Source organism: Ceraceosorus guamensis, assembly GCF_003144195.1.
Source record: "Ceraceosorus guamensis strain MCA 4658 unplaced genomic scaffold IE81scaffold_6, whole genome shotgun sequence".
NCBI lineage: Eukaryota > Fungi > Basidiomycota > Exobasidiomycetes > Ceraceosorales > Ceraceosoraceae > Ceraceosorus > Ceraceosorus guamensis.
The window spans coordinates 129,810-154,613 of NW_020290001.1; the positions used below are offsets into that span (position 1 = coordinate 129,810).

At 56.0% G+C, this 24,804-nt stretch overlaps 6 protein-coding genes across 6 annotated transcripts in view; 3 read left to right on the top strand and 3 right to left on the bottom strand.

Annotated features, from left to right (window-relative positions):
* The window catches only part of IE81DRAFT_320361 (hypothetical protein), a 1,612-nt gene extending 863 nt beyond the window's left edge, over window positions 1–749 (bottom strand). The window contains exons 1-3 of the mRNA XM_025513002.1: window positions 372–749; window positions 211–258; window positions 101–122 (exon numbers count right to left, since the gene is read on the bottom strand). Of these exons, the coding sequence (XP_025372349.1) occupies window positions 101–122; window positions 211–258; window positions 372–488 (187 nt within the window). The 5' untranslated portion in view covers window positions 489–749. The remainder of the gene's footprint in view (window positions 1–100; window positions 123–210; window positions 259–371) is intronic.
* Window positions 750–1,953: 1,204 nt separating this feature from the next.
* On the bottom strand, window positions 1,954–3,570 carry IE81DRAFT_207394 (hypothetical protein). The gene is made up of 2 exons (XM_025510944.1): window positions 2,818–3,570; window positions 1,954–2,739 (listed from the first exon to the last, which is right to left on the bottom strand). The coding sequence occupies exons 1-2, from the start codon at window positions 3,473–3,475 to the stop codon at window positions 2,210–2,212; spliced, it is 1,188 nt and encodes a 395-aa protein (XP_025372350.1). The 5' UTR covers window positions 3,476–3,570; the 3' UTR covers window positions 1,954–2,209.
* A 2,518-nt stretch (window positions 3,571–6,088) lies between these two features.
* On the top strand, window positions 6,089–9,960 carry IE81DRAFT_320363 (hypothetical protein). The gene is made up of 9 exons (XM_025513003.1): window positions 6,089–6,646; window positions 6,751–7,066; window positions 7,159–7,333; window positions 7,395–7,426; window positions 7,507–7,609; window positions 7,677–8,980; window positions 9,055–9,105; window positions 9,175–9,377; window positions 9,455–9,960. The coding sequence occupies exons 1-9, from the start codon at window positions 6,372–6,374 to the stop codon at window positions 9,738–9,740; spliced, it is 2,745 nt and encodes a 914-aa protein (XP_025372351.1). The 5' UTR covers window positions 6,089–6,371; the 3' UTR covers window positions 9,741–9,960.
* A 3,293-nt stretch (window positions 9,961–13,253) lies between these two features.
* Window positions 13,254–17,520, top strand: IE81DRAFT_320364 (hypothetical protein). The gene is made up of 3 exons (XM_025513004.1): window positions 13,254–14,993; window positions 15,060–16,280; window positions 16,350–17,520. The coding sequence occupies exons 1-3, from the start codon at window positions 13,705–13,707 to the stop codon at window positions 17,113–17,115; spliced, it is 3,276 nt and encodes a 1,091-aa protein (XP_025372352.1). The 5' UTR covers window positions 13,254–13,704; the 3' UTR covers window positions 17,116–17,520.
* IE81DRAFT_297760 (ER to Golgi transport-related protein) lies at window positions 17,501–19,734 on the bottom strand. Its single transcript, XM_025512164.1, has 4 exons — window positions 18,798–19,734; window positions 18,480–18,671; window positions 18,216–18,398; window positions 17,501–18,122 (listed from the first exon to the last, which is right to left on the bottom strand). The coding sequence occupies exons 1-4, from the start codon at window positions 19,341–19,343 to the stop codon at window positions 17,706–17,708; spliced, it is 1,338 nt and encodes a 445-aa protein (XP_025372353.1). The 5' UTR covers window positions 19,344–19,734; the 3' UTR covers window positions 17,501–17,705.
* Window positions 19,735–21,023: 1,289 nt separating this feature from the next.
* Window positions 21,024–24,602, top strand: IE81DRAFT_320366 (hypothetical protein). The gene is made up of 4 exons (XM_025513005.1): window positions 21,024–21,982; window positions 22,077–22,350; window positions 22,469–23,107; window positions 23,225–24,602. The coding sequence occupies exons 1-4, from the start codon at window positions 21,323–21,325 to the stop codon at window positions 24,319–24,321; spliced, it is 2,670 nt and encodes an 889-aa protein (XP_025372354.1). The 5' UTR covers window positions 21,024–21,322; the 3' UTR covers window positions 24,322–24,602.
* Window positions 24,603–24,804: the final 202 nt, after the last annotated feature.

Genomic DNA, 24,804 nt, shown 5'->3' on the forward strand with positions numbered 1-24,804 from the left:
AAAAAAAAAAAAAAAAAAAAAAAAGCCAAAGCCGCGCGAGTCAGAACATTGCGTAGCGTGTGTACTTACGCTTTGTCTCGCAGCTCGTGACTTGCCTCACCTGTCTGATTCGTCGTCGCATCCTGGGATGGCGCAAAGGAGTGAATTGCGATGGGGCCGAATGAGCAGCCGGCGTTTTCACCGCTAGAACAGGACGTCGCATGTACTGACAGTGCAAGCAAAGTCGTCTCCCGAGAATGAAGCCTTCTTCTCTCGAACCTGCGGCGCGCACAAGCACAGCAGGCAAAGTGGAGTCCGCAACGGAAAGGGTGTAAGCTCAGGGTAAAGTGGTGGAAGCGGCGCATGCTCAGACTTGTGCCCCCCACACTCGCCTTGAGAGTCATCTGCTGGTTGTGCTGTGCAAAGTGAGGGAGCACTCCGATCGCCCTGGGCACCGGATTCAGAGGAACGATGGGCTCGGGAGCATCGTGACGGCTGAAGAGACCCATTCTTGGCCGTTGCGTGGGGCGAAGGAGGTCCGTGGCTCGATTCGACGACTGACTGGTTGAGCGCAGCGCTGAGACTGTACAACAGTCGCGTAGAGATGATCGAAGTCATCCATCACAATTACAACATCCGAATCGCGAATGTGAATGCGAATCGTCCGACTTGCTCTTTGCATGGTCCTTGCCGCTTGCTTGATTGCAACTTGCACCTAGCTGTGCGCCACGACTCGAGCACCTTCCAGCTAGGAGCTTGCTCAGAGCGGGCCGGGCCCGTATGTGGAGAAAGCTTGATCGAGCACAGCATGCTGCAGCTGCATCGCCTCAGCTAGCGAGCATGAAAGCTATCATAGCTATACGGCACACCATCGAAGTGCAGCCAGCCAGCCAGCCAGCTCTGTCGCATCTTTGCACGCCGAACAAGCCCTAATTGCTCGCGTGAACACGATCACCTAGCTTCCAGCTTCCAGCTTCCAGCTGCACAGCCTCACAAAGGCATGAAAGCGGCGCGCCCGCATGCATCCACATTCGATCCACTCCATCCACTCATCGTGACCCGCTATGCTCCTTTTGATTGCGATCGAGCATGTGCAGCAATTAAGCAGGGGCGAAGTGCGAACTGCTTGCAGCAGCAGCAGCAGCGGCAGCATATGCAACAGCCAAGACTTTGCGCATGAACCCCCTAAGCGCGCTCGCGCAGGGCTCGGCGTGGGTGGGGTTTTGCGCGCGGCGGCGAGAACGTGCACGCACAGCATGTCAAAGGAAGCAAAGCAGCATCACACCACAAGTCACATCTCCACCAAGGCAAGAGGGCTGGCTGATCATGAGTCTTTGCATCGCGCAGTCGTGAAGTGAATCAAGCTTCACGATGGCGTAGAGAGTCACAGTCCAGACTCAAAGTAACCTGCATGGAAGTCATTCAAGCATATCACGAATGGCGGGACGTGAACAAAGGGATCACACAGTCGTGAAATCGGAAATGTAATGTGCTGCTCTAGGGTCAATACCTTTCACATTCACAATCGGACAGCGGTCGAGAGGGGATGCGCAACAGTTATCGGTACGACCGGGGCGAGAGAGTGTGTGTGTGTAAGGTGGGATGTATGTGGGTGTGCGGAGACTGAGCGTCCTTGTACGAGATGGGTTACATGTACAAAACAAGACCAAGAAAGAGATTCCAGAGTTGCGCGCAGTGATGAGAGGACAGGGGCTTGATGGGAATGGTAGGGTTCGAGGTTTCGAGCTCGAGCGGGTTCGAAAAGGCCAACGCACTTGACAGCCCCCTTCGACGTTGCCTTTCCCCGCAAACCCCAAGCGAGGGAGGTGTCAGCTTCTGGACCGGCCAGAAGCTGTGCGCGCAAGAATCGAGAAAAGGATCGGGTGCGAAAAAGTGGGGGATGCTTTGAGGAGGCGAAAATTAGGAAGCACAGATTTGCTAAAGTGGATCGATCTGCCACGTCATTCGGAGCAGCAGCGCCATGATCGACGACCGCTGCTTGCGACGAGGTGGCTTCCGAGCCTTGGGTGAATCGGGTGGTGACGTTTTGAGCTTGCCGAGTATGTTCGATTCAGTGACGGGATGAGGCTTGAGACTTCGGTATCGAGAGGGAAAGCGCGACTTGTGGCATGGCCGAGTGCAATTGTTCTGTATGCAGTGAACGGCTCCTCCAAAGCAGCGAGATGGAGACATCGTATAGCATACAAGGTGACCCCGTGCGCTTCTTCGTCTAGCCGTATGGGTTGTGCATTGGCTGCGCAGAGTGTTGTTGCACAGGAGGGCTGGGGCCACGCGCGTAAGGATCAGCTGGCGCACCTCCATACCCCGCGTTGGGATCGGCGTAAGCGGCATTCGGATCGGCGTATCCACCGTGGTCCGCGTAGCCGTGACCACCTCCTTGCGCTTGTTCACCGTAGAAAGCTTGACCTTGCTCTTGTCCTGGTGCGTAGCCTTGGCCGTAAGGGTCGTAATAACCCTGCACTCCGCCGTGCTGGCCACCGTAAGCGGAACCATCCTCAAAGCCGCCTTGTGAATAGGCCCCTGCGCCTACGCTCGATGGAGCATTGAGGGCCACTGTGGAGTTGGCAAAGCTGTCGCGTCCCTTGTTGCCGTATTCTCGCATGCTTCGGCCGTCGTCATCGTGGCCGACATCCGACTCGCCGCCCATGTCGAAACCGGCACCGCCGGTTCTCCTGGCAGGCAAAGGTTGCATTGCTGCACTGTCGCCATCGTGCTTGAGCTCAGGCCACTTGATGTCAGCTGCGAAAAGTGCGTGACAAACATACGTGAGCTTTGCGCTGACTGGGCAGGATAGTGGAGGCGTGCCGCGGGACTTACCGTCGTCATCGTTGAAGTCAGAGAAACGCTTGCCGCCGAACTTCATGTATAAGAAGACGAGAGCACCAAGGAGAGCGACACCACCCACCACGGACACACCGATGATTAAAGGAGTGTGGTTGGTATCACCTTCATCCTTGTTGGCATCGGATGTGTTAGTGGGAGTGGGTGTATTTGCAATGGTGCTGGTCAGTGTCAAAGTCTCTCCCAGAGCGTTGGTTGAGGTGAGCAACGCCTGTTGTGCTGAAGAGAAAGAGGCAGCAGCAGACTCAGAAGCCCTGGATGCAGATCTGGATGACGCGTCTGCGGCGGATTGAGAAGCTCTCGAGGCTGATGCTGCAGCAGCGGTGTCGGAGGAAGAGGAAGTGGAAGTTTGTGAAGTGCTGCTCGACGAGCTGGTGGAAGTCGTCGTGTCGCTTTCGGACCTGGAACTCGAGGAGCTGCTCTGAGACGTGGTGGATGTTTGACCAAAGCTGAATAAGTCTCCAAATTGAGGCGCTGGCGCTGGTGACGGTTTGGGCGAGCGCCGGTTGTGCACCGCCCGCCTTTCCATCCGAATGGCATGGTCGCTACCTCCCGGAGTCAGATCAGCCGATGCCAGACCAGCGAGACCTGCTGCGAGGAGCAGAGAGACATAAAAGACCTTTCGAGCAACCATTGTGGAGAATGAAGGAGAGCGAGGCAGATAAGCACGCGTGCCTGTCTACGGTCGGCGAACGAGTGATCAGTCGCCAGGGCAAATCAAAGTCGAGCGCCCAGCCGTCAAGGATGCGGGTCGACTGAAGAAAGCCTTGCTTGGTGAGGAGGTGCGGGCGAGACGACGACTCGATGAACGCGGTGTTGGTGAAATCAGTGGGGGCACTTGCTGGAGCTGCGTGTGCTGCCGAAAGAAGAGGCAGTCGAACGAGCAATGGTGAGCGCGTGTCTATGTGAGCTAGAGAGTGTATGCGTTGTGTTGAAGGCTGACGGTAGATGATTGGGAGATGTGGTTTGCGAACTGGTGTGACGATGCAAATCGAGTTGATGAAGATGAACTGAACTCGCGGCTGTACGGTACAGTGACTGCGAGCAGAGCAAGCCTGGATGCGCTGCTCGTTCGTAGCTGCCCCTCGTCGTGTGTTCGTGCAAGATGCGGCAGCAACAACACGGCGGGCAGCAAGCAGGCAGGCATCATTTGCACACACATATAGGACCAGATTGAATTCGATTCCGCACAGCTGTAGGCCGAGAGTACTCGTCACTGCGCTCCGCGGCTCAGTCGACACTGCCGTGAAGCTGGGGGCCTGCAGCAAATCGGCGGAGGTATTGAGCTGCTGTAACTGCATCCGCTAAGCCCTCCATGCGTCAGGCGTGCTCCGTAGCGCCCCTCCAGCATGGGGGCGCTGCATCGCACGAGAATTGAGGGGGGGGGTGCTCAACGCATGCATGCTTGTATGCATGCATGCAAAGAGTCCTCGCTGATGTCCATTTCCTAGCTCCCTTGCCTTGCGCCATGCCCATCAGCGAGACTGCATGGCTGCATGCATGCGTGTTTCTTTGAGTGTTGCATATGAATACAAAAGTCACTGAGCAGAGCAGCATAAATCATTCGTTTGTCTGATGAGGCTCCCCGGCTGCTCGTCACGTCCCTCCTGTATAGATCGCGCCAAAGTGCATGCACTCTTGACTGCAGACGCCTGCAGGCAGGAAAAGGGGCCGGCTCATCGGTTGCACCATCGAGGCGGCTGATCCCTGTGGCGTCTTGAGACCTTGGCCGAGTTGTCACAAGGGAGTGTTTGAAGATCGTGAGCGGCTCCCAGGGACTGTCGGAGCTATGATTCGTCTTGACACTTGAAAATCCTGCGCCGAGCCAGCACGCACGACCGCAAAGTTGTGTGGTTATTCTTGATCCATACGCGCATGCTTTGGCTGCGTGACGGTGTTCACACTCGACTCCGCTCATGCTGCTCCGGCTTGAGCTGTGCAGCATCGCGTGCAGGCCTAGCCGATGCGTATAGAGCCGCTAGAATCATGGCCGGATAGGCGGCGATGCTTCGCATATACCGGTACTCACTTGACTGCAGCTCTTCACGCCCAGTCTTGAGATTCGCTCCGCGCGATGCCAAATGAAGCTCAATTCTATGGTGGATTGCATGCTGGCGGCTCGTGCGGACGGCCTGCAAAGGTTTGTGTCTGTTGTGCCACCACACAATCATGCTGCCGCCGCCTTTCTTGAGATTAAGCGGTCAAGAGTCACAATCTTGAATCTTGAGTCACAGTCTGAGTGTCATTCTGATCACGAAACTCTCGAAACTCATTCATAACGTGAACGAAAACGCAGTAATGGGGTTCTTGATCGAAGATGATTCGGACAGCTCACCAGCTAGCCGCTCAGGGACTTTTAGCCGTGGGCTCACGACTCAAGACTCCAATCAAGAATCCCTTGCTGTTGTCGATCTTCCGCTTCTACAATAAACTCACGACTTGGACTTTGCTCAGCGCGCGGATGTTTACTAATCACGCGTCGGTCTTTCCGGCGACAAAATTTTGCGATTCACGGTTCACGCATTCAAATTTCAGATCCACATTCGCAAACAATCACGGTGACGGTATCAAAGTCTCCGAAATGAAGTGCTACAATTAACGCGCAATTTCGCACACCTCCATTCAGTCAAAAGTGAGTCGTGAGTGAGTCACAACAGTTAGATCCATCAAGGACCACGAGCGCCCGACCGCATGTGACCTTGCCTACCTATATATCTGCCGGCCGCAACACCCTTCGAGCGGCCATCACGAATCGAATTGTGATATAGATCTGAAGCGGGCCTCGAAATCTTCTTGCTTCCTGATGCAGGACGGCATCACTATCGTGACTTGATATGAGCGCTCGTCGGGCTACGTCTACCCATTCAAGATTCAATTATGAACCGTGAATCTGACAAATCCATTGTATTGATTCTTGATTTTTGATCATTCAAGATTCAAGATTGATCTTCGGCTATTGAATCGCTCACGTGACTTCGTGTCGACTCATGCCAGCTCAAGTCCGCGGAGATGCGCACACATAGCACCCATGCGAACGGCCCGCAGAGGCGGGCGTGACAGCTTGAGGACGCGTAAGGCGTCGATCCGAGCGGCGCGAGATTGCACGGGGCGCCCGCGCCCGCGCCCTACCGCGGTCATGGGCGAATAGTGATGATGACGAGGATGCGGTACGTGCGGGTCGGTCGCACAATGGGGGACCAAGCTCAGCTCTGCACGCGCATTCTGCTGCTTGCTCACAACAGTCACTTTCACTCGGTCGGACAGGAAATCGTGGTCCGAATACGCTTCCGCAAAAGGTAGAGCCTGCGCACGTTTCAGAAAGCACGGCACCCGCCTTCAGGACGGCCAAGCGAGTTGCAAGGTTACCACTTCAACAAGCGCTTCGCGGTGAGCGACGAGACCTCTGTGTGAACGACGACACCAAGTGACAGTGAGCTTATTGCGGCCTGCACATGCATCAACCTTCCTGGCTTCACGCAATCAGCTTGAGTGAGAGGTGACCTGCACTGCCGCCTCCGCATTTACCCAGCATGCCCAGCCAAAACGGCGCGATACCCAACATCTTCGTTGGAGATGTGGTGCGAACGACAAGCGAAGGTGCATATCCACCACCCAAGCAGGTGGCAGAAGAGGAAGGCTATGTGCTCCGAGTCTGGAGCGAGGAAGAGGACCTGCTGCCGGATGACTTCCAGGGTGGAGAACCTTCTGTAGACAGAAAGTTGGAAAAGGGAGAGATTGGGATGGTCATTTGGCCGAGCCATGCGCGGAAGATTGCACCAGCTTCCTCAGTGACTCTCATCGATCGGTGAGCGGCTCCCTTTGTAGTTCCTTTGACGTCAACCGCGTGAAAATGAGCTGAACCTCTGTGCACCGGGTCCATTGTGTCCTTGATCATTGTTCTGCTTGCAGAACCTTTGGCGTCGGTGATGTCGTGCAAGCCCGTGCTTCCACATCGCGCGCAGGCGCAGCACCTCGCACAGGAATGGTCACATCTACGCGCAAAAAGCTCAGATTACGCCATATCACCACGGGACAGGAAGCTCACGATGTCCCCGCCGAACACGTGCGAGGCGTGCTTGGAATCCTGCCTGGCGATCACGTCGCATATGGAGATTGGGTGGGGGTTGTGGAAAGCACTTTCGAGGACGCTATGGTTGCTACGCCTTCTGGATTGCGCAGAATATGTGACGTTGGGGGTCTGCTCACAGTCGGAGAAATGGAAGAGGTGAGTCATGCACAGAATCAAGGAATGATTCGAGATCGCAGTATTAGGGGTGGGCAACGCAAGGTCTAACGCGCGAGAGATTTTTTGTGAAGCTGCATGGGCCCAGCGGCGGATCAGGTCTACCTCCAATGATCAGACGAGCGCTTGGGTTCGAATCGCCTTCGGAAACCGACCACAGCCGCCGGCCTGTCATGAGGCAAGCCATTGTAAAGGGTCCGCCGAACCGCGAAAGTGTGCACACTGTGCTGAGCGTCAAGCAGCCAATTAGTGAGGGCCAACGGGACGATAGCGAGCCCCGCTTCGTAGCTGACTCTCATACACGCCCCAGTTGCCGTCGACTGGCTCGCCCTGAATCAAAAGGTCAGGGGCACCTAATAATTGACACATCGAGCCCGGTCCATTGCTCACACTCTCCTCTTCCTTGCATGCGTGCCCGCCAGATGAGCCCTGAACAGTCGGCCGCGAGCAAAAGACCAAAACGTTTTTGGTATTCTCACGAAGAAGACGAGCTGATTGTGCTCAGTCAGGCATTCGAACACGACTGTGAGCTCGTCGTCGCTGTGTCCGCGGCTAGCGCTGGTTTTTGGCTGACACTCTTCACCGCAACCAGACCCTGTCGGCGACAAAGTAGAGTTTGTCAATCCCACGATCGCCGCCCAGCATGACATGCAGATGGATCAGATGCACGGCATCGACGTGACAGGCCTCCATGTCCTGAGTCGTTCGACGCAGGTGGACGTGCTTTGGCAGGATGCAACTACGAGCACCGAGCACTCAACCGCGCTAGAGCCTTATACCATCCTCGACGAGCACGATGTCTGGCCAGGCGAATTCGCAAGCTACCAGCCAGGCCACGAAGCCATCGCGCAAGTTGGCGTGGTTCAGAGTGTAGACCCTTTCGAGAGGACGGCGCGGTTACGACTGTACAAGGCACAAGAAGAAGTGCTCTCTGTGCCTTTGTTTGACATTCGACCTCGATCATCAGAGCAAGCGGACCTCCGGCTTGGCGACACAGTGCTCATCGCTGATCATTGCACAGGCACGCCTCCTCCGATGGTACCCACGCTGGGCGCGCCGGGCGATGATGCCAACAATGCTCAGCTTCACGAGCAGCTGTCGATGATGGGCATGCAGGTGTGTGCTTCGAGGCGCTGGGATGCGGACTCTGCAAAGCTCCGACAGCCCAGCGAATCTGTTGACTGGTATGGTGTCGTCGACGCCATTGGTAGCGATGGATCCGTAGTCGTCAAACTTCCGGCCGGCAGAAAGGTGGTCGAGCCGTACGAGCATCTCAGCCTCCTTGATGACGGTTTCGATCATGGAGGCCCTCACGCGCCGTGGGACAGCGATCAAGACGATGATGACGAAATGACAGATGCTTCTCTCACCTCGGACGAAATCCCTTGGGTTGGCGAAGATGGCGAAGAGGTAGACGAATCTGCATTTGATGACTGGATGGATGTCGAAGAAGAAGCCAAGCAGGATATCGACGGTGCCACCAGCAGCGGCGCAGTCAGACGGGCTACTGCCGCGTCCTTGACCAACGGAACCGCCGACAAAGTTGACACTCCTCCGACCGGTGGCGCAGTAGGCGGCTTGTCTGGCACCACTCCAATCGAGCGCTTCGCTATTTTGGAGTCTGCTCCTCGGGATCATGCTTTCCTGAAGGACGAGCCACGAGGGGTGAGCCGATTTTTTGCAACCCGCCTGCAAAAGGAATTCAAAGCTCTGCAGAGCAGTCTGCCAGACTCGATACTCGTTCGGGGGTACGAGGATCGACAGGACTTACTCCGTGTCCTCATCATCGGAAGCAAAGGAACACCTTTCGAAGACGCGCCGATTCTGATCGACTTCTCTCTCAAGGGCGACTACCCGCACTCGCCACCAGTAGCCCATTACCACAGCTGGACAGCGGTGAGTGCGACTGCATAATGCATCTGACAAGTCGCCAACGGACGCGCATTGACAGAGTGGTTGCATCGGTACAGGGCGATCGGGTTTCACCAAACCTCTACCATGATGGCAAAGTCTGCCTGAGTGTGAGTCAAAGTGGCATGGCAGGCACGCTGATTGCTTGCCGCTCACCAGCTCTGACATGACGAATCTAGCTGTTGGGCACTTGGGCGGGCCAAGAAAGCAGCGAAAGCTGGACCCCTTCTCGGTCTACTTTGCTCCAGGTGTTCGTGTCTATACAAGCGCTCGTGTTGGTCAGCAGGCCATATTTTACGGAACCAGACTTGGAGCAGACATCGGGAACGGAGGCTGGAGAAGCGAATAGTCGGCTCTACAACGAGCGGGTCTACATCGCGACGTGAGTGCGCCCCTTGGCGACTTGACGTTTTCTTCGCCTTGTTGACGGTATTCTGACGCGCCTTTTGCACCTTGCAGAAGATCTTTTGTGAAGCGCGTGTTGGACAAACCCATCCTGGGTCTGGAAGACGAGCTGAGAGAGCTATACCTTGGAAGCGATGCAAAGCTGCTGCAAAGCATCATCAAGCGAGCAGAAGAGCTTTTGGAGGGTCTCGAGATGCAGGCTGTGCGTCCTGAGCTCGCTGTAGCACCGGTTGAAGAGCCCGTCGTGCATCGCTTGAGCCGTGGCGGAGCGATCGTGCTCCACAGGGCCGTCGAAGGTCTGAAGCTAGCCTTGCGCTCCAAAGCCGCCGCAAGCGCTTGACGTCGCGAAACATGCTGCGTGTGATAGAGCTGCAAACCCTGCAGCCACCTTTCTCTGGATCGCGCAGCTGACGGAGACGGGCGCTCTGCCCCACACCACCTTTGAGAAACAGGCTTCGCTTTGCTTGCATCTGCGCACGTCACCTTGTTATGTCCGAATCGTGAATGTAGACACCGACCCGTCATCCATGCTCATAACTGAGTCAATCGATTGCTAGGGTTTGCAAAGCGGACAGCCTAGGTGTGTGGTTGTTGAACCGTGGCGACGGCTGAGCCGAAGCGCGACAGCGGCGGTGAGGCACGCGACCTTGACGGTGCGCTGACCCGCGCCCGGCGTACGTTTACACCTTTCCAGAGCAGTGAGTGCACGTCTCAAAAGAAGTGAGCGATCTGCTGCTGTCGTTGCGGGAGGGAATCGGGTGCTGCAATTGGTGACTCTTGACTGCAGAACTCGAGACCGCTTGCTCGTGACCCATGACTGAAGCTGAATCGCCCGACCCCATGCAGAAATTGCGCATGCGCGGCGGGAAATCGTGTGGGTACCGTTATACCTACACACACAGCACGCGCAAACTTGAACAAAGCAACGCGGCTCCGCATTTTGATAAGAGCTCCGCCGCTGCGTGCTGCTTGCCCCGCGCATTGCCAAGCTGCATATGCAAGCCAGCAGCAGCATACACGCCTATAGCTCCTATACTACTGTCTGCTCGCTATGTCCCAGCAGCCGCGGGTTCGTCATCTCGATCACGGCACGCTTTCTGTCCCCCTGCTGGTCACTCAAAGGACTTTTGCTCACCCTGAAGTGGTGCAGGCCGAGACGGAGCAGCAGTCCCTTGACAACAATCTTCAGCTCCAGCTTGCGCACTACAGCTGATCCGGAGCATGAGAGTGAATCCTGGCTGGCTATAGCGCTGCGACGGAACAACGATCCTTGTGGCTGTCGTGAGCGCGCCGTAGAATTCATCTGCACGTCTGCCTGATGCGCACTAACCTAATTGGGGAAGTCTTGCAGCGGAAAGGCAGCATGAGAGTCCACCTGCTCGTTAGGGCGTGATACCCCCCGCCAGCAACACAAGCTCAACCCTCGCAGGCCCCCTTGTGCACGACAGCTGCTGCTGGGCGAGAGCTGCAGAGCTGATAGCGAAGCGCACACTCGTCAGAAGAGCGTGACAGCGAGACCCAAAATGTGTGCAGCATATGCGCGACAAAGTGTGAGCGGATACATGACCTCGCACTCGACCGTATATATTTCACGATTCTCAAGCCACTCGTGTCAAGCCACTCGTGACCGCACGTATACGACGCAATTAAGGAGCGCGCCTCGGCAGATCCAGGCCGGTCACCTGCATGCCATGCAGCCCCGCACCTTACGGATAAAGTCATCAAAATTAAGAGATGTGCTGATGGTTCGAGCATCCCCGCCGCGTAGGGTGCGTACGGAACTTATATATACACGGGAAGGCAAATGCGCCTCTCTGCTGCTGCGGTCTTTCGGGACGTTTTGCTCTGCGACGCATATGACGCGAGCTCAGCAGGAACGGGAACAGGTGCGCACATCAGGAACACGCAGACACAATAAGCAGCAGCGCAGCTGAGGCGATTCGCTATCACGCTCCTACAGGCACACAAACACCTACAGGAGCTAGGCACCGTGGCACTCCCAGTCACGCTAGAGCGCTACAGCATACTGTAGCTTCGTTTACAATTTCAATTGTCGTGCACCACACGCTTGCTCTCGTGTTGATCTGGAGGTGACAGCAAGTAGTGCATGTGCATGGTGTGCGTGGGCCGTCTACAGGCTGGCAAATGCCCTTCGCTGCGAAACACAGCGTCGAAGGTGCGGACATTTTCCGGTGCACTTGTTCATCATCACGATTATATTCGTGATTGTTAGCCGGCTCGGTCCGCGTACCCACCCTATTTTGTGCTTATCGCGCAATCGTGCGACGCGATGAGCCGCGCCTTTGTAAGTGCGGCTCAGTCGTGAGCATGTATCGTCGATGTGACGTGTATAGTCACACAGGTACTCAACTCAAACTTACCACCATGCTACACTCGATCGTGACTCTTGATGACATGTATGATGTCTACTCTTGACTACACTCACCTGCTTGCTGCTTGATTGTTGCTATCGTCAGCATACAGCTCGCCGAGGTCCATCATCGAGCACCCGCCAATTCACGGAGCCGAAGGCGCGCCTCGGTACCCGAATTGCGAGGTGCTTGCTTGAGTCTCAGCCCGTCCAGCAATTAAGCGTGAGCAGCAGCAGCTACAGGAAATGCTGCACTCACGATACGCCATGCACCCGCAACGGCGCGTATATATAGTGTGTGCTCTGCGGTGGTACCTTACCTATATATTCATATAGGGATCATTTGCATCACCGACTGAGCAACCGCCATGCCAGATTACCTTGTCCATGCAAAGCACCTGCTTTGCATCGAGCCGTCCTCAGAGCTGCCAATCCGATCACGAATCGCCAACTGCGCTCAACGAAGCTTGTTTTTGTTGTTCGTAATCAGACATGGGAAAGCCAACACGCTGCCATGCTGGGACGCCTATATATAGCGCCGCCATCGGCAAAGCGGATGCAGACGTCCGCGGAGCGCTATAGATCCGTCTACTCCGTCCGTCTGCTGCTCAGCTGCCTATTGATCGACCACCATACCGGTAGCTGGCGCAACGTGCTGACCCATCACCGTGTCTCGCCGAGATCCCTTGCAGTTTTGAGTGCTGCTGTCTGACTTGAGCCTGCGGCTGAATTGCATGCACGGCCGGCACTTGCTCAAAAGGAGGCTTCATTGTGACAGAAGAAAAGAGGAGTCGAACAACATGACTCAATGCAACATGCAGCAGACGTGACACGCCTGATGTTTGCACGGGTCACAGACTCTTCTGACTGTCGCGGACTTTGCTGGTGCGAGGCGAGACATTGGAATACTTGATTGTAAGCACGATGCTGCATGCGTGGCCATCTCTGCTGGACGATCTGAATCGTGACGCTCTGTAATCGTGTGTTCATTCCGCGTTCGCACGACTTGCGGGTTGCGCAGACCAAAAAAAGCCAAGTGGCGAGTGTGCTTTTGCTGATGATGTTCATATACCCTCCATGATTGACGATGGAAGGCGGGCGCGGTGACGCCGCGGGTCGCGCCGGCGCATCCACGCAACCGCAATCAAGCATATGCAGCAGCAGCAGCAGCAGCAGCAGCAGCAGCAGCAGCATGCAGCTGGCCATTATAGCGCGCGCATGTGCGAAAAGTTGATGGCTTCCGCGAGCATGACGGAGCGAAGCGGTTGGGCTGTAGGTACACATGACAGCTATTCACAAATTATAGTGCAGCTTGTAGGCGCGACTCAGCAGCAGCAGCAGCAGCAGCAGCAGCAGGTCACAGAAGCAAGTGAGAAGCCGGACGACGAGCAGCGTCAGCGCGGCACTGTCACGAGCGCGGTCATATGGGTTAAATAAGGAAGGCGGGGCGGCGAATTCACAAAATGACCAGACGTATGGGCGCATTTCCAAACTCGGCAGCACCGTTCGAAGCAAGCAGCTCCTGATGCACTCGCAGTCACGAGTCTTGAATTTTCGATTTCCCCCGCCAGCCTCGTACCCATTCAAGATTGCCGTTGCAACAATATACAAACACCGAAAGTCATCATCATCCAAGATTGACTCCACAAGCCGCATCGATTGTTCAATTCCTACAGTCTGGCAGCTTCTCTTCTCTACAATTCTTCATCTTTGCCATTCAATTGCGCTACTCAGGTGACCTTGCCGCCAGCAACCGCGCTCGCCGGCTTGGTCACTTGACTGCATCAGATTCGACCGACCGAAGGCGACGGGTGGCGCTGACTGCGCAATCGAGCTGGTGCATTTCGGTGATCGCGAGGGCCGTTCGTCCCGACGTAGCTCTTGCGCCATCCTCTATCTACATCATCATCCACACCACGCAAGCATCTACGCGATGCAGCATCACGAGCCTTACCCACCTCGAGACATGTACGCTCCGGGTCCATCAAGCGCTGGAATGACATACTCCATGCCGCGAGCCTCTCATGTCCCTGTCGCCCACACAGACGAGCGCTCGCACGCAACTGCGATGTGGGACGACTCGTCGAGTGGATCCAAACGGAGTGCTGCCACTCCGCTCGCCGCCGCTTCGCCTACCTCGCCACCAAAGATGACCACTGCCTGCACCAGGTGCAGCAATCTGAAAGTAAAGTGCGATGGTCAGCAACCTTGTGCAAAGTGCATCACAGCAGAGAAATCGGATGATTGCGAGTACAGGGCTGCAAAAAAGAGAGGGCCGCCTAAGGGATGTCCGGCGCGCGGCGGCATCAAGAAGCGAAGTTTCCTGGAAGGGGTCACTCAGCAGGACGAGCCTAGTGCGCCCCCGAGGAAAACGAGAGGGTCATCAGAGAATACACGCAAAAGAGGAATGAAGTTGGCAGGATCAGAGGGGGATCAAATTGATGACGAGGCCTACAAGGCGGCGCGAGGGTTGCGCGACCTTCATGGTCAAACAAGTCCTTCAAGCTCAACGACGTACAGCACAGCGCACAGCACCCACAGTGCGGGCCCAGCATACGCATCAGTCCTTGCAGCAAGCGAAGCAGATGCTGGTCATGGGCTACTCGCGCTCGGAGTGGCAGCAGCGCAAGCCGCAGAGTCTAACAATCAACGCTCCGGAGGCTTTGGACAACTACAGCCAGGCTTTCCCGAGCAGTGGCCAGCCATAGGCGCCAAGCATGGCTCTCCGCCCTTCGCACAACCCGATCTCAACCCACAGCGGCGTACCGAGGCTGCCGAGCACATGGGCTTGGGTCGACCAGGGCTAGAGGCCTGGCAAACGACCTCAGCGCAGCGTGCATCTTCGCCAATCACGTCCAGCGCACCGCGCATGATCGCAGATCCCACTGCGGCAAGTGCTGTCACTCGAGGCGACGGTAGCGTTTTCCCAGATCTCCGACCGTTCGCTTCTCGACAGTCGTCTTATGGTTTCAGTCATGCGAGAACGCCTAGTGCTGGCTCGCATCAGCCGGCATTTCTTCCGGGCGCCACCCAAGGTCAAGGTGCACCAACAAATGGATGGCACGTTTCGAATCCCCAACCAGGTCCCCCTCCAGCGACGTCACAATATAGCAACGAGCAAGCTGTACCCGGCGCTCTACCATTCGCTAGTGAAGCAGCCAAATTGAGCGGTGATCACTACCTTGCGACCCTAGATGATCGGGTTGAAGACAGTCTGTGCCAGTGAGCGCCAAAGTTGCGACCTTTCAATGAGATGAGTGGCTGACCAAACATCATCCGTCCTCTCAGGTACTTTCTCGCCTTTCACCACTCTCTATGGCCAATGTTCTACGCACCCACAATCACATCTCTCAAGGAATTGCGCAAGCGCGAGCCGAACTTGTGGAAGGCAGTCATTGGAGGGGCAGCTGCGACCGCAGATGTCGAATCAGGGCCCCCACGGTCAGGCAAGCCGCCCGTCGGCTTCACTGAACTCAGCGAGACATTGATCTCCGATGCGAAGGCCAGCATTCTCGCGAATGAGCTTGGATCACGTCCAAGGATTGCCACGTGTCAGGCGCTCATTCTCATCACCCTATGCGAGCTGGGCCATGGCAGAATGTCATCCGCTTGGAATCTTGGTGGTCTTGCTTGCAGAGTCGCTTTGGATCTCAGACTTCACCTCGAGGACGATCGCCCTCTACTCGCCAGCACGGAGGCACTCAGCGAATCACGACCGTCTTCCTGGCTAAAGGCCGTGGTGCCTCAAGAGAGGAGACGAACGTTTTGGGCCTGCTACGCTCTCGACAAGATGCTCTGCGCAGTGTTGGAGAAGCCTGTCATGCTTCGAGCTGCCGATAGTAGCCAGCCTCTCCCAAGCGCGTCGGAGCGCGATGAGACCGACGTATGGCTATCCAGTGAGAGCGCTAAATATGCTGAAACCTTCGCTCGGAACGGCCTACAGGGTGTGCGCACACACTCACTTAGCAACTTTGTCGCGTGGGTCGAGACACTTCAGGCGCTCGAGACGGTTATGCAAGAGGTGTACTCCTTGCGCGCTCGCAGTGATCGCTGTGCGCCTGCTTGCAGCAGCAATGCTTCGGAAGCCTCATCAGGAGCGGATGCTAGCGCTGCGCTCAAGCGCAACAAGCAGGTGCTGATCTCATGGACCCACAATCTGCCTCGACACCTTCTCTGGGCAAGTCCAACGGCCAGAGCGATAGGGGGAATGGATGCAACTCAGGTGCCGGGCTTCAATCCGCCGCCCGTAGTCACTCCGCATCTGCTCACCGTGCGCGGATGGTTTTGCACCACGGTACTGCTCTTGCACCGACCATGGATCATGTCGGACAGCGGCATCTCAAGCGACGTCAAAGGCGGGGATCCTGTTGGAACTGGGACCTGGGGCGGTAGGCAGGCGACACGCGCGTGCGCCAAGCAAGTATGCTTGGTTGCCGCGACGGAATTGCTTGAACTCTTTGCGTGCTACGAGAGATGGTTTCGCTCCAGAAAGGTGCCCAGCAGTTGGCCGTAAGTACAACTTTGGATCGAGGCACATATCATCTGCTCTTGCTCACTACTACTCTTACTGGGACACAGGTACTTGCTTTTCTCTGCTGCTACTGTCTTTGCGCCTTTGGCTGGATTTGGTCGCAAGGCTGTCAAAGATCGGTCATCACAGGATGGACTTGATGTAGCTTCGGAAAAGTACGAAGCTTGTATGGCGATGCTCGAACGCTTGTCGCAGGTCTGGGAGTCTGCGCGGCACCTCGCGTCGGTCCTCAAGTCTATTCGCCGTTCGTCCGCCCTCGACAAAGCTGTGGAGGATCCAGGGTTGAACGAGCAGCTGCAAGCGGTGGTAGACAAGACCGCAGGAGCAGTTGCCGCGCATCCGGGTCATGGCGCTGGCGTAGTACCGATGACGCTCGGGGCTTACATGTCCCGGCAGGCACAGCGAAACACACAAGATGGCGGGTCTCCAAAGGAGGAGGACCCTTCTGGTGACGGGGATGTTTCGTCAGCCATTCGTCCCTGGACCTCTCATGGCGGACCAGTCTCGATGACGCAGAACGGGCAAATGAACAATCAGCATTCAGCATACAAAGAAGAGGATTCGGCAAACATGTTTGCTGGTCCTGATGGCGTCGATGCGAGCGCTGAGGCAGGCCATCATGGCGACCAACCTCTGATTGGCTCCGCGATGGAAAGCATGGACAACATTGCCGGGGCGTCGCAGCTGTCTTCCGACATGGTCAATACTGGAGTCAATCTCAGCAGCGGAATTTGGAACATGATGCCTCTGGGAATGCCGGTCGCCGGCACGGATCACGTGTGGGACACCTTCTTGGACACTCTGGCCCGATGACACCGGTCATCGAGATTAGAAGACGATTTGGGTTCGCGTAGCAAGGACGCAGCCAGACTTCGGAAGGTCCGCGACCCGTTCGTGGTCCTTCGTCCCCTTTGATCTGCCGGCCGCGCCGTCCTCAGCGGGGCGAAACCGCAAGAATGACGCCCCGCAGCAGCAGCTTCACTCAGTCACGGCGCCCACAATCAGGACCCGACTCTTGACGATCTCATCGCTTCGACCCGTAGTCAGTGGCTGTGTGCAGCGCCTCCCTCATTTGTACTCTTTTCATCCCTACTACTCACTCTCAAATTGATCGCTACGCTTGCAACGCGACTCTGGCAGTTGCTCATTTCGTAATGGGATGACGTCACTGCGCGAGTTGTTGATCAAGCTTCAACAAGGGCAGAAACATGAGATGCGTTATAAAAAAAGCCATTACTGAATGTCCGATTCTCGTGTGTGACGTTGCGCGCGCTCGTGCTTTTGTGGACCGTGATCCCTTTCTTTTTCAATCTGCGTCTCGGGCGTGCGGCAAGGCTAGCGCGACCGCGCGCCTGCCCTTTCCTCTGCGCAATCGAGACCTCGACAGCTGACCTTGCCCCCTCTCAGAACATTTTCCCACCACTGCTACTCCTAGGCAACCCGCCCGATCCGCTTTCGACTCCCTCGTTGATGCGAAGCCTGGCGTTGTACAGGATCATATCGACCAACCCAGCAAGCGTGAGGATTCCTCCGACAATGGCGCACGTGGAGGTCAAGAAGTGGGCCAAGCTAGGTCTAGTCTCTGTGTGGATGATCCGCAGGGCCGAAGGATCAAAGTTGATGTAGACTCCTGGAACGCCTGCGAAACCATGAGTGACGTGATGAGGGGTGGTGTGGCTGGCGCTTGGCACACCTGCGGCCGCTGCTGCTTGAGCGCCCGGGGACAGATCCCGCTCGTAAGTGGTCACGCTGTATTGGTGTGACTTGAGCCTCTCGCCAGACAGCAAATGATACTCCGTGGGAACGACCTTGAGGAAGTACTGAGAAGAGGCGATGTCCCAATGATCAATTCGTCGTGTTCTTGCGCGCGCACTAGTTGTGCTGGATTGGGCCAATCTTGGCGTGTTACTCACTTGAAACATGAACTGACTCTTCTCAGTGTGAGCTCTGACTCCCTGCAAGGGATCCACGATGCCCAACCTCTGCTTTGCCGTCTTTGGCCGTTTCGCCAAAGGGTTGACATTGTTCCAAGTCTGAGTAGCAATGAATTCCTCTTGCGTACCGAAGGAGAGCTCGTGGATAATGTGACCGAAGTCCTACGATTCGCGAAAAGCGGAGAACAAGGCGCAACATGAGCTGAGAGGTCCTTACACTTAAGGTATCTGGAGACAGCTTACATGGTGATTCGCTTCCTTGTTGCCAGCGAGGTAGGGCACAAGGTCGTAAATGGCCATCGAGTTTCTTTGGAAAGCCTTGCCAGGACTCAAGTGGAAGTTGCCCACTACCTTATTGACGTGAATGACCCCTGCCACATTGCAGCCTTCTTTGTTCTGCTCCTTTATCTTTTGTGACCAGCCCTCGGATACGCACTGATGGAGAACAAGAGGGGGCGGCGCGAAATTAGCATATGCGAGCTCATAGCATCAGTACCCGGGCTAGCGGGTGCTGGCTTGGCTTTGGATGATTCGGGTGAAGCGCATGAGCGCGCTACGCACCTGGTCGATGCCATCCGGATTGGTGAAGCTCCAGCCCTTGAGGGCATATGACTCCTTCACCTCTTCGCACGTGTTGCAGCAACCGCTGGCCGGGGGCGTACCGCCGTAGCAGCTGCCGCAAAAGTCCTTTCCATGCAAGCTGGCCAGCCTGGCCGCTTCGCCTTTGAGCCCCTTTGAAGTCTCGACCGTGTGCCCATCTGGCGACAATCTCGTCCTCGTCACATCGTGATGAATGTCATTTTGATGTTCGCCGGAAATGTCCATGACGTCCATGCTGAGCAGGTAGCAGGGAACGCGAGGAAATGTCATATTGACCGCAATGTTGATCTTCTCTCCTCGAGACTTGTCCACAATCAACGACTCGTGCAGCGTGATGTTCCGATAACTCCGGAACTCCGATCCGATCAGCAGGGCGATCAACAACGCTGCGACCAGACTGATCAGAGCACCTTGCGATGTCCTAACGCGATACACATCCTTGGGCTTGCTGAAGGCGTCGAACCCCTTCAAGGACGCCAAGATGTCTGTCCCTCCCCTTGACGGCATGATGGTTTCTGGCTTGCGCTAGGGGCTCTGTGCTGCCGTATGACTCAAGCAACGAGGGGAGAAGATAGACTGCGACACAAAGGTAGGAGCCTATGTGGCTAAGCGCCGCACCGCTACGCTGAAAGTCCAAAAGGTTCGATGTCTCGGGGATGTGCGCGGTTGGGAAGATTTGGCTCAGATGGTGAATGTCGCGTTGCTACAGGACAGTTTTGCGAACTTGCTTCTGCTGTTCCCCGCGTGCTTGGCAGCTGAGTGCGTCGCGGATCCAGAGTGGATCGGTTTGTGGATGTGAAGGTGGGAGATGTCGCGCTACACACGCTATGCTATGCTGTGCTGCAACCATCAACCCCGCGAACGGCGCACGCTCCATTCATCATGTTGCGACTTAATTGCTGCTTTGCTGGAACATGTCGCATCTCGCATGAGCCTCTCCGCGCGCCGCCGTCTTTGATCGCATCTTGTGCTGGGTGCGCGCTGCTGTGACTCGTACGGGATCAGCATGCAGCAGACGCTGGCCGACGCGCGCCGGCGCGGCTGCAGCATATATGCACACGCAGCAGCTGCAGCGCCACATCTCGCCGATTTAAGCTTCGTCATGCAGCATGCCAGCGTTGGCTATGCATGGCATCCATGAGGAGCAATCACAATTGAATCACAGCAATCACAAGCAGCCGCGCTCGAGCAAGTTGGTATGTTGTGAATGAGGGCGCGGTCTGTGATGCGACTCAAGACTCTGAGGTACATATGCGGCTAAGCTCGATCGGACTTCCAGCAGACACGGCATGATGCTCGAGACCTCACGTGTCGTTGTTTAGTCGTCGTCGCTATAGTCGCTACCTACCCACCAGCATATATGATACCATTCGTGATTCCAAATTCAATTGCATAGACATTCACGAGTGCTGTCTTTTCATGGCCTCAGACTTCACCCTCCATTCCGCACACGAATGACACTTCCAGAGCGCACAAACAGCCGAAGGCTTGGCGGTTGTGCTCCTCCCATGCTATGTATGAGGCGCCTTGGCTCTGTCCTATTGGCGCGAGCGCGAGCGATGAAGCGCTGATCAATTCTTGATACTCCGCGCTTGAGAAGAATAGCAGCCACAAAGATGCGCACGTCACGAACTTATTTTGATTGGTGCGCTTGCTGTGCTGGTCCTGCTGATGAGACGCGCCGCACTTATGGTTAATCACGGCGAATCAGTCACGGAGTCACAGAGCGAATGGAGAGACAAAAGCAAGCGGGCATCGTGATCGAGCGCTCGCGCGCTCGAGCCTCTTCAATCATGATGCGCTCGCTATTATATACACTACGCGCCTCCGCGTACACCGTGGGGCCGCGGGTACCGTAAAGCCTGCAGCTATAGAGTGGTGAGTATATAGTCGTGTACCGGGCTGCGCGCGCCATTCGCGATTGCGATCGAGCTCGCGAGGACCTCTTAATTGATGGCGGCTGCCTTGGCATATACTGCGCGCGCGCGCGTGCTTTGCATGCATGCATGCTGCTGCTGCAGCTGGACGCGCACAGCTAGCTACGCCTTGCAGCCGTGACGAGTTAGGAGTTTGATGATGAGTGTGCGGCCGCGGGTGATGCCATCGAGTGACGGCCGCGGGTGTGTGTGTGCGTGTGATGTATGGTCAGGCACGGCGGGCGCAGTTATGAACGCTCTCCATCCATCATCAACCCGCCGTTCGTCACCAATTGGCCGGCCGAGGTGCAAAGGAGCTTATTCGTCATATCCCTCATCTCGTGTCGCTGCAAGAGGCGCTGAGATTCTTTTCTAGCCTCGCCAATCTTGGCGTTCCCGTCCACCACCGGTCCGCTCGCTCCTCACGTTCAGCATCGCACAGGTCGCGACTCAACCTGCTCCAATCGTACAGCTTTCAACGGGCGACATTCTCTTTCATCGCCTAGCGCACTCAGAGCATCTTACAACACACTTTCGTCCACATCGTCTGCAGAGCACACATGGGGCGAGATGACTCGGGCTTCCGGCTCTAAGAAGGCAAGCAAGAAGAGGTTGCACAAGCCAGATTCGAACACCTCTGGCCAAGCGCTACCCTCCTCAGCTCTAGTCAAGGTCAAGTCCAACGACAGTGCCCCATCAGGATCGAGACTCAAACACGATGACGCGTTGACTCATTCAGGCAAGCTGAGTGATGGCCATCGCAGCTCTCACAAAGACTATCAACGTCAACATCTCCACCATGACCACTCGCACTCACATCATCATCACTCGAGCCAGCAACGGGACTACGACGACTATATGCTCGGCCATGACCACCACCATGGCGATGATGGAGAGGAGTCTGAGCTATGCGATCACACGAACGTGGATGTAGCGGTGATGGGCAAAGTAAGCTCTTTGCTCTCTACGCTTTTCACCTGCTCTTTCAAATTAGCCGTCCCTTCGCTGTATCGCGGAATGGTTCAGAATGTGCAGGATCGCGTTTTAAAGGATCGACTCATGACGATGATCGAGCACGGGCATGGCATAGATGAGATCGCGGTGACCTCCAAGGCGGATGGAATGCGGAAGACGATCGAGGCCCAATTCGAGCTTGCGTGCGAAGAGGAGCTCGGCGATATTGTTCTTCGCCTCAGCACCGAAGACTCTTTTGATTTATTGTGCGATCTGGTGAGTTTGGTCGCGCATCCAGCCAGAGGGGTCATGCATGGTCATTGCAAATCGCTCACTCTCTCTTGCCCAACACCCATGCGCATACAATCAGGCGGTCAAGCATGGGCGAGATCTCAAGACTTGGGGCCCCCCTTGCGCATGTAGCTTTGCTTCATGCTACACGTGCTTAGAAGCGCTGGTGGAGTCTGTCAAGGCTACGCCTCCAACGCCTCCTGCCGACATTCGTCCTGTGAATGTCACGGACTTGATCACGTTCGTGGAAAACACTGTGTGCATCGGTGCAGCACCGACCCAAAAGTGGGGCAAACGAGACAAATGGGCCGCTCGCCTTGAGGACCTTTGGAACGGCATGGCTGAGATTCTGTGTGAGTAGGAAACAAGCAGGAAGAGCGCGCGCGCGCGACATCTTCTACAACCTTTTGTGGCTCCCCTGAGACGCATGCTTACATCCTACCTGCGCTTGTCGAGCCTACGCACCGGCAGGGGGAATAGCGAACGCGGTGGACCCATTAGAGCTGCCTCAGGTGCAGAGCGCACTACAGACCCTGACCTCCCTGAACGGTCTGGATTTGTTCTACACTGTGGTGACGAGAGAGTTAGAAGCAGCTCAGACTCATGCCAACGGCACCGCAGTGGCTCACGCAAAGCCTCCAAAGAACGGAATTCCGTGTCGCATGCTCACGCCAAGCTTCCCAACCAGCACCACGGGAATTTTGAGCGCCCAGTATTCTAGAATGATTGAGGAAAATAGGGCTTTGAAAGAGAAGGAAGAGCCTGCGGACAAGCCCTTGCGGGCGCTCGATGATGAAGAACGCGACCGTCAGACTGGAGCCGAGTATCGTCGAGCTCTGGCTCGCGCGATGAGAGAGCAAGGCAATAACGCACACACTGCCTCACGGTATGCGGAAGCTACCGAACACTACACTCGAGCGATGGGTTACGATCCTAGCGAAAGCATATATCCTCTCAACAGAGCAGCGTGCCTCCTCAAGCTGCAGCGATATGCGGATGCGGAGAGGGACTGCACGGCGTCCTTGGTCCTCAACCCAGATAACCCAAAGGCTTTCTTTCGCCGAGGTATCGCCCGAGCATCTCTGGGGTGCAAAGAAGAGGCTGTACAAGGTGAGCATAAGGCCACATTGCAGGAATTTTTCGTCGCAGCCTGGCTGCCTCGATGCTCGTCGCGAATAGGGTCGCCTTGCGCACTGGCTGAGCGTTGCCCTGGGCCTTTTTCGGCAGATCTCGACGATGCTTTGGAGAAGCAAAAAGGGGAACCAGCTGCGTATAAGGAGCTGAGCAAGCTTCGGGAAAATTTTTTGGCCGCGTATCCACTACCAGCAGCTGACAACCTGACTGCGGAGGCAGCCGAGCTCAAGGTTCCGACCGTCAAGCCGGTGCCCTTGAACCTGGATTTGAAAGGGAAAGGTCGAGAGATGGATCTCGAGCGGAACGTCGCTCGCTTCCACAATGTTGCGGATCGCTTGCCATCCTCCAGATCCGATCCCGATACCGCTGACGTCTCGAAAAAGTCATCAAGCACCAAGAAGGCTCGCACTCGAGTAACGAGCGAGGAGAGCGAGACCTTTGTCACAGCTTGCTCGGGCAGCATCGCGCCCACGAGCGATCCTAGCGACTTGCATCACCCTTCACAACGCGTAGATGGAGCAGGGTCGTCTAGTTTGATGGATCGAGGCAAAGCGCAAAGCAGCGATGGAGACGCAAGCGTCGATACGGAGGACAGGCTGAGTGAAGGCGATGGCACGACACGTTCTGTCGGCACCGAAGCGACTTCGAGTCCGTCTCCTACACTGTCACACAACAAATTGTCCGCGCATTCTCATGTGAGATCTCTCGAGAGCGTGACGACGGACAATGCGGCCCAGGAGCATCGCACCAACGCGCATCGACGGGCAAAGCAGATTGTTGCGACGCAAGCTGCATTCGCCTTCTTTTTCAGCCTCATTGTCCAATTCAGAAGCGGCAAAGACTTGCCGCGCGCTCTTGGATTCGTGCCAAGTAATGGGCTCAAGCTGACGGGCGAGCAAAGACGCGAGTTGGGGCACCTCGTCGCCAAAACGACACCTCCATCAGTCAAGGATTTGGAGACGCTCAAAACGCTTCTCAAAAGGGAGGTGGCAGCGATGGAGGGAGCAGACAAGGCGCAGATTGCTCTCAAAGGCTTACGCAACCCTTCGTCGGACACTTATGGAGATGTCAACACGCTCTATAAGCTTCGAAGCGTCGGGGTGCTGGATGTCAAAGACGTCTCCTTCCGCGTAGCGCGCTTCCTCAATTCCCCATCCGTCCCAGACGCTGCGAGCGTCCTGAGCTTTTGATAGACGAGAGGCGTCTCATTTCAACGCAGCGGGCCGCTGCCAGGCGCATTACCTTCTGCGGGCCCTCATCGCACACGCAGGTCTTTCCCCTTTTCCCCGAGGGGAACGGCCTTCAATGACCGCCGCTGGGTTCCCCCTCTCACTCTCGTCCGGATGCATCCGTCTCAGACTTCACTTCAAACTTTCAAAGTCCCTATCCATGACCCCAATGTAATTTTACAAATTTGTTTCACATAGTAGCAGTAACCCTCCCATCACGAACGCAATGACGCCAAATGTAGTCCAGCTGACCTTGAAGCCTTTGACTAAGGCGCGCAGGACAGAGACATAGTGAGAGCTTCGAAAAGATCTGCGCGTGATGGAGCATGGCTACCAATCGGACCGAGTCAACACACGCAGAAACCAAAGCGAGCTACCTCCTGACCTTGAACAATGCCTCGAGAGAGCGGAACCACGCACTAGATTGCCTCAAATTGATGGACA

Excerpts from the sequence above, each read along its gene's own strand:
- IE81DRAFT_207394 (XM_025510944.1), bottom strand. The coding sequence starts at position 3,475 with ATGGTTGCTCGAAAGGTCTTTTATGTCTCTCTGCTCCTCGCAGCAGGT. Across the intron at positions 2,740-2,817 it reads TGACTTCAACGATGACGACG|CTGACATCAAGTGGCCTGAG; the intron begins GTAAGTCCCGCG and ends CACTTTTCGCAG.
- IE81DRAFT_320363 (XM_025513003.1), top strand. The coding sequence starts at position 6,372 with ATGCCCAGCCAAAACGGCGCGATACCCAACATCTTCGTTGGAGATGTG. Across the intron at positions 7,334-7,394 it reads GAGCGTCAAGCAGCCAATTA|TTGCCGTCGACTGGCTCGCC; the intron begins GTGAGGGCCAAC and ends TACACGCCCCAG. Across the intron at positions 9,106-9,174 it reads ATGGCAAAGTCTGCCTGAGT|CTGTTGGGCACTTGGGCGGG; the intron begins GTGAGTCAAAGT and ends TGACGAATCTAG.
- IE81DRAFT_320364 (XM_025513004.1), top strand. The coding sequence starts at position 13,705 with ATGCAGCATCACGAGCCTTACCCACCTCGAGACATGTACGCTCCGGGT. Across the intron at positions 14,994-15,059 it reads GTTGAAGACAGTCTGTGCCA|GTACTTTCTCGCCTTTCACC; the intron begins GTGAGCGCCAAA and ends CCGTCCTCTCAG. Across the intron at positions 16,281-16,349 it reads AAGGTGCCCAGCAGTTGGCC|GTACTTGCTTTTCTCTGCTG; the intron begins GTAAGTACAACT and ends ACTGGGACACAG.
- IE81DRAFT_297760 (XM_025512164.1), bottom strand. The coding sequence starts at position 19,343 with ATGCCGTCAAGGGGAGGGACAGACATCTTGGCGTCCTTGAAGGGGTTC. Across the intron at positions 18,399-18,479 it reads ACAAGGAAGCGAATCACCAT|GACTTCGGTCACATTATCCA; the intron begins GTAAGCTGTCTC and ends CGCGAATCGTAG. Across the intron at positions 18,123-18,215 it reads AGAGTCAGTTCATGTTTCAA|TACTTCCTCAAGGTCGTTCC; the intron begins GTGAGTAACACG and ends GCCTCTTCTCAG.
- IE81DRAFT_320366 (XM_025513005.1), top strand. The coding sequence starts at position 21,323 with ATGACTCGGGCTTCCGGCTCTAAGAAGGCAAGCAAGAAGAGGTTGCAC. Across the intron at positions 22,351-22,468 it reads CGGCATGGCTGAGATTCTGT|GGGGAATAGCGAACGCGGTG; the intron begins GTGAGTAGGAAA and ends ACGCACCGGCAG. Across the intron at positions 23,108-23,224 it reads CAAAGAAGAGGCTGTACAAG|ATCTCGACGATGCTTTGGAG; the intron begins GTGAGCATAAGG and ends CTTTTTCGGCAG.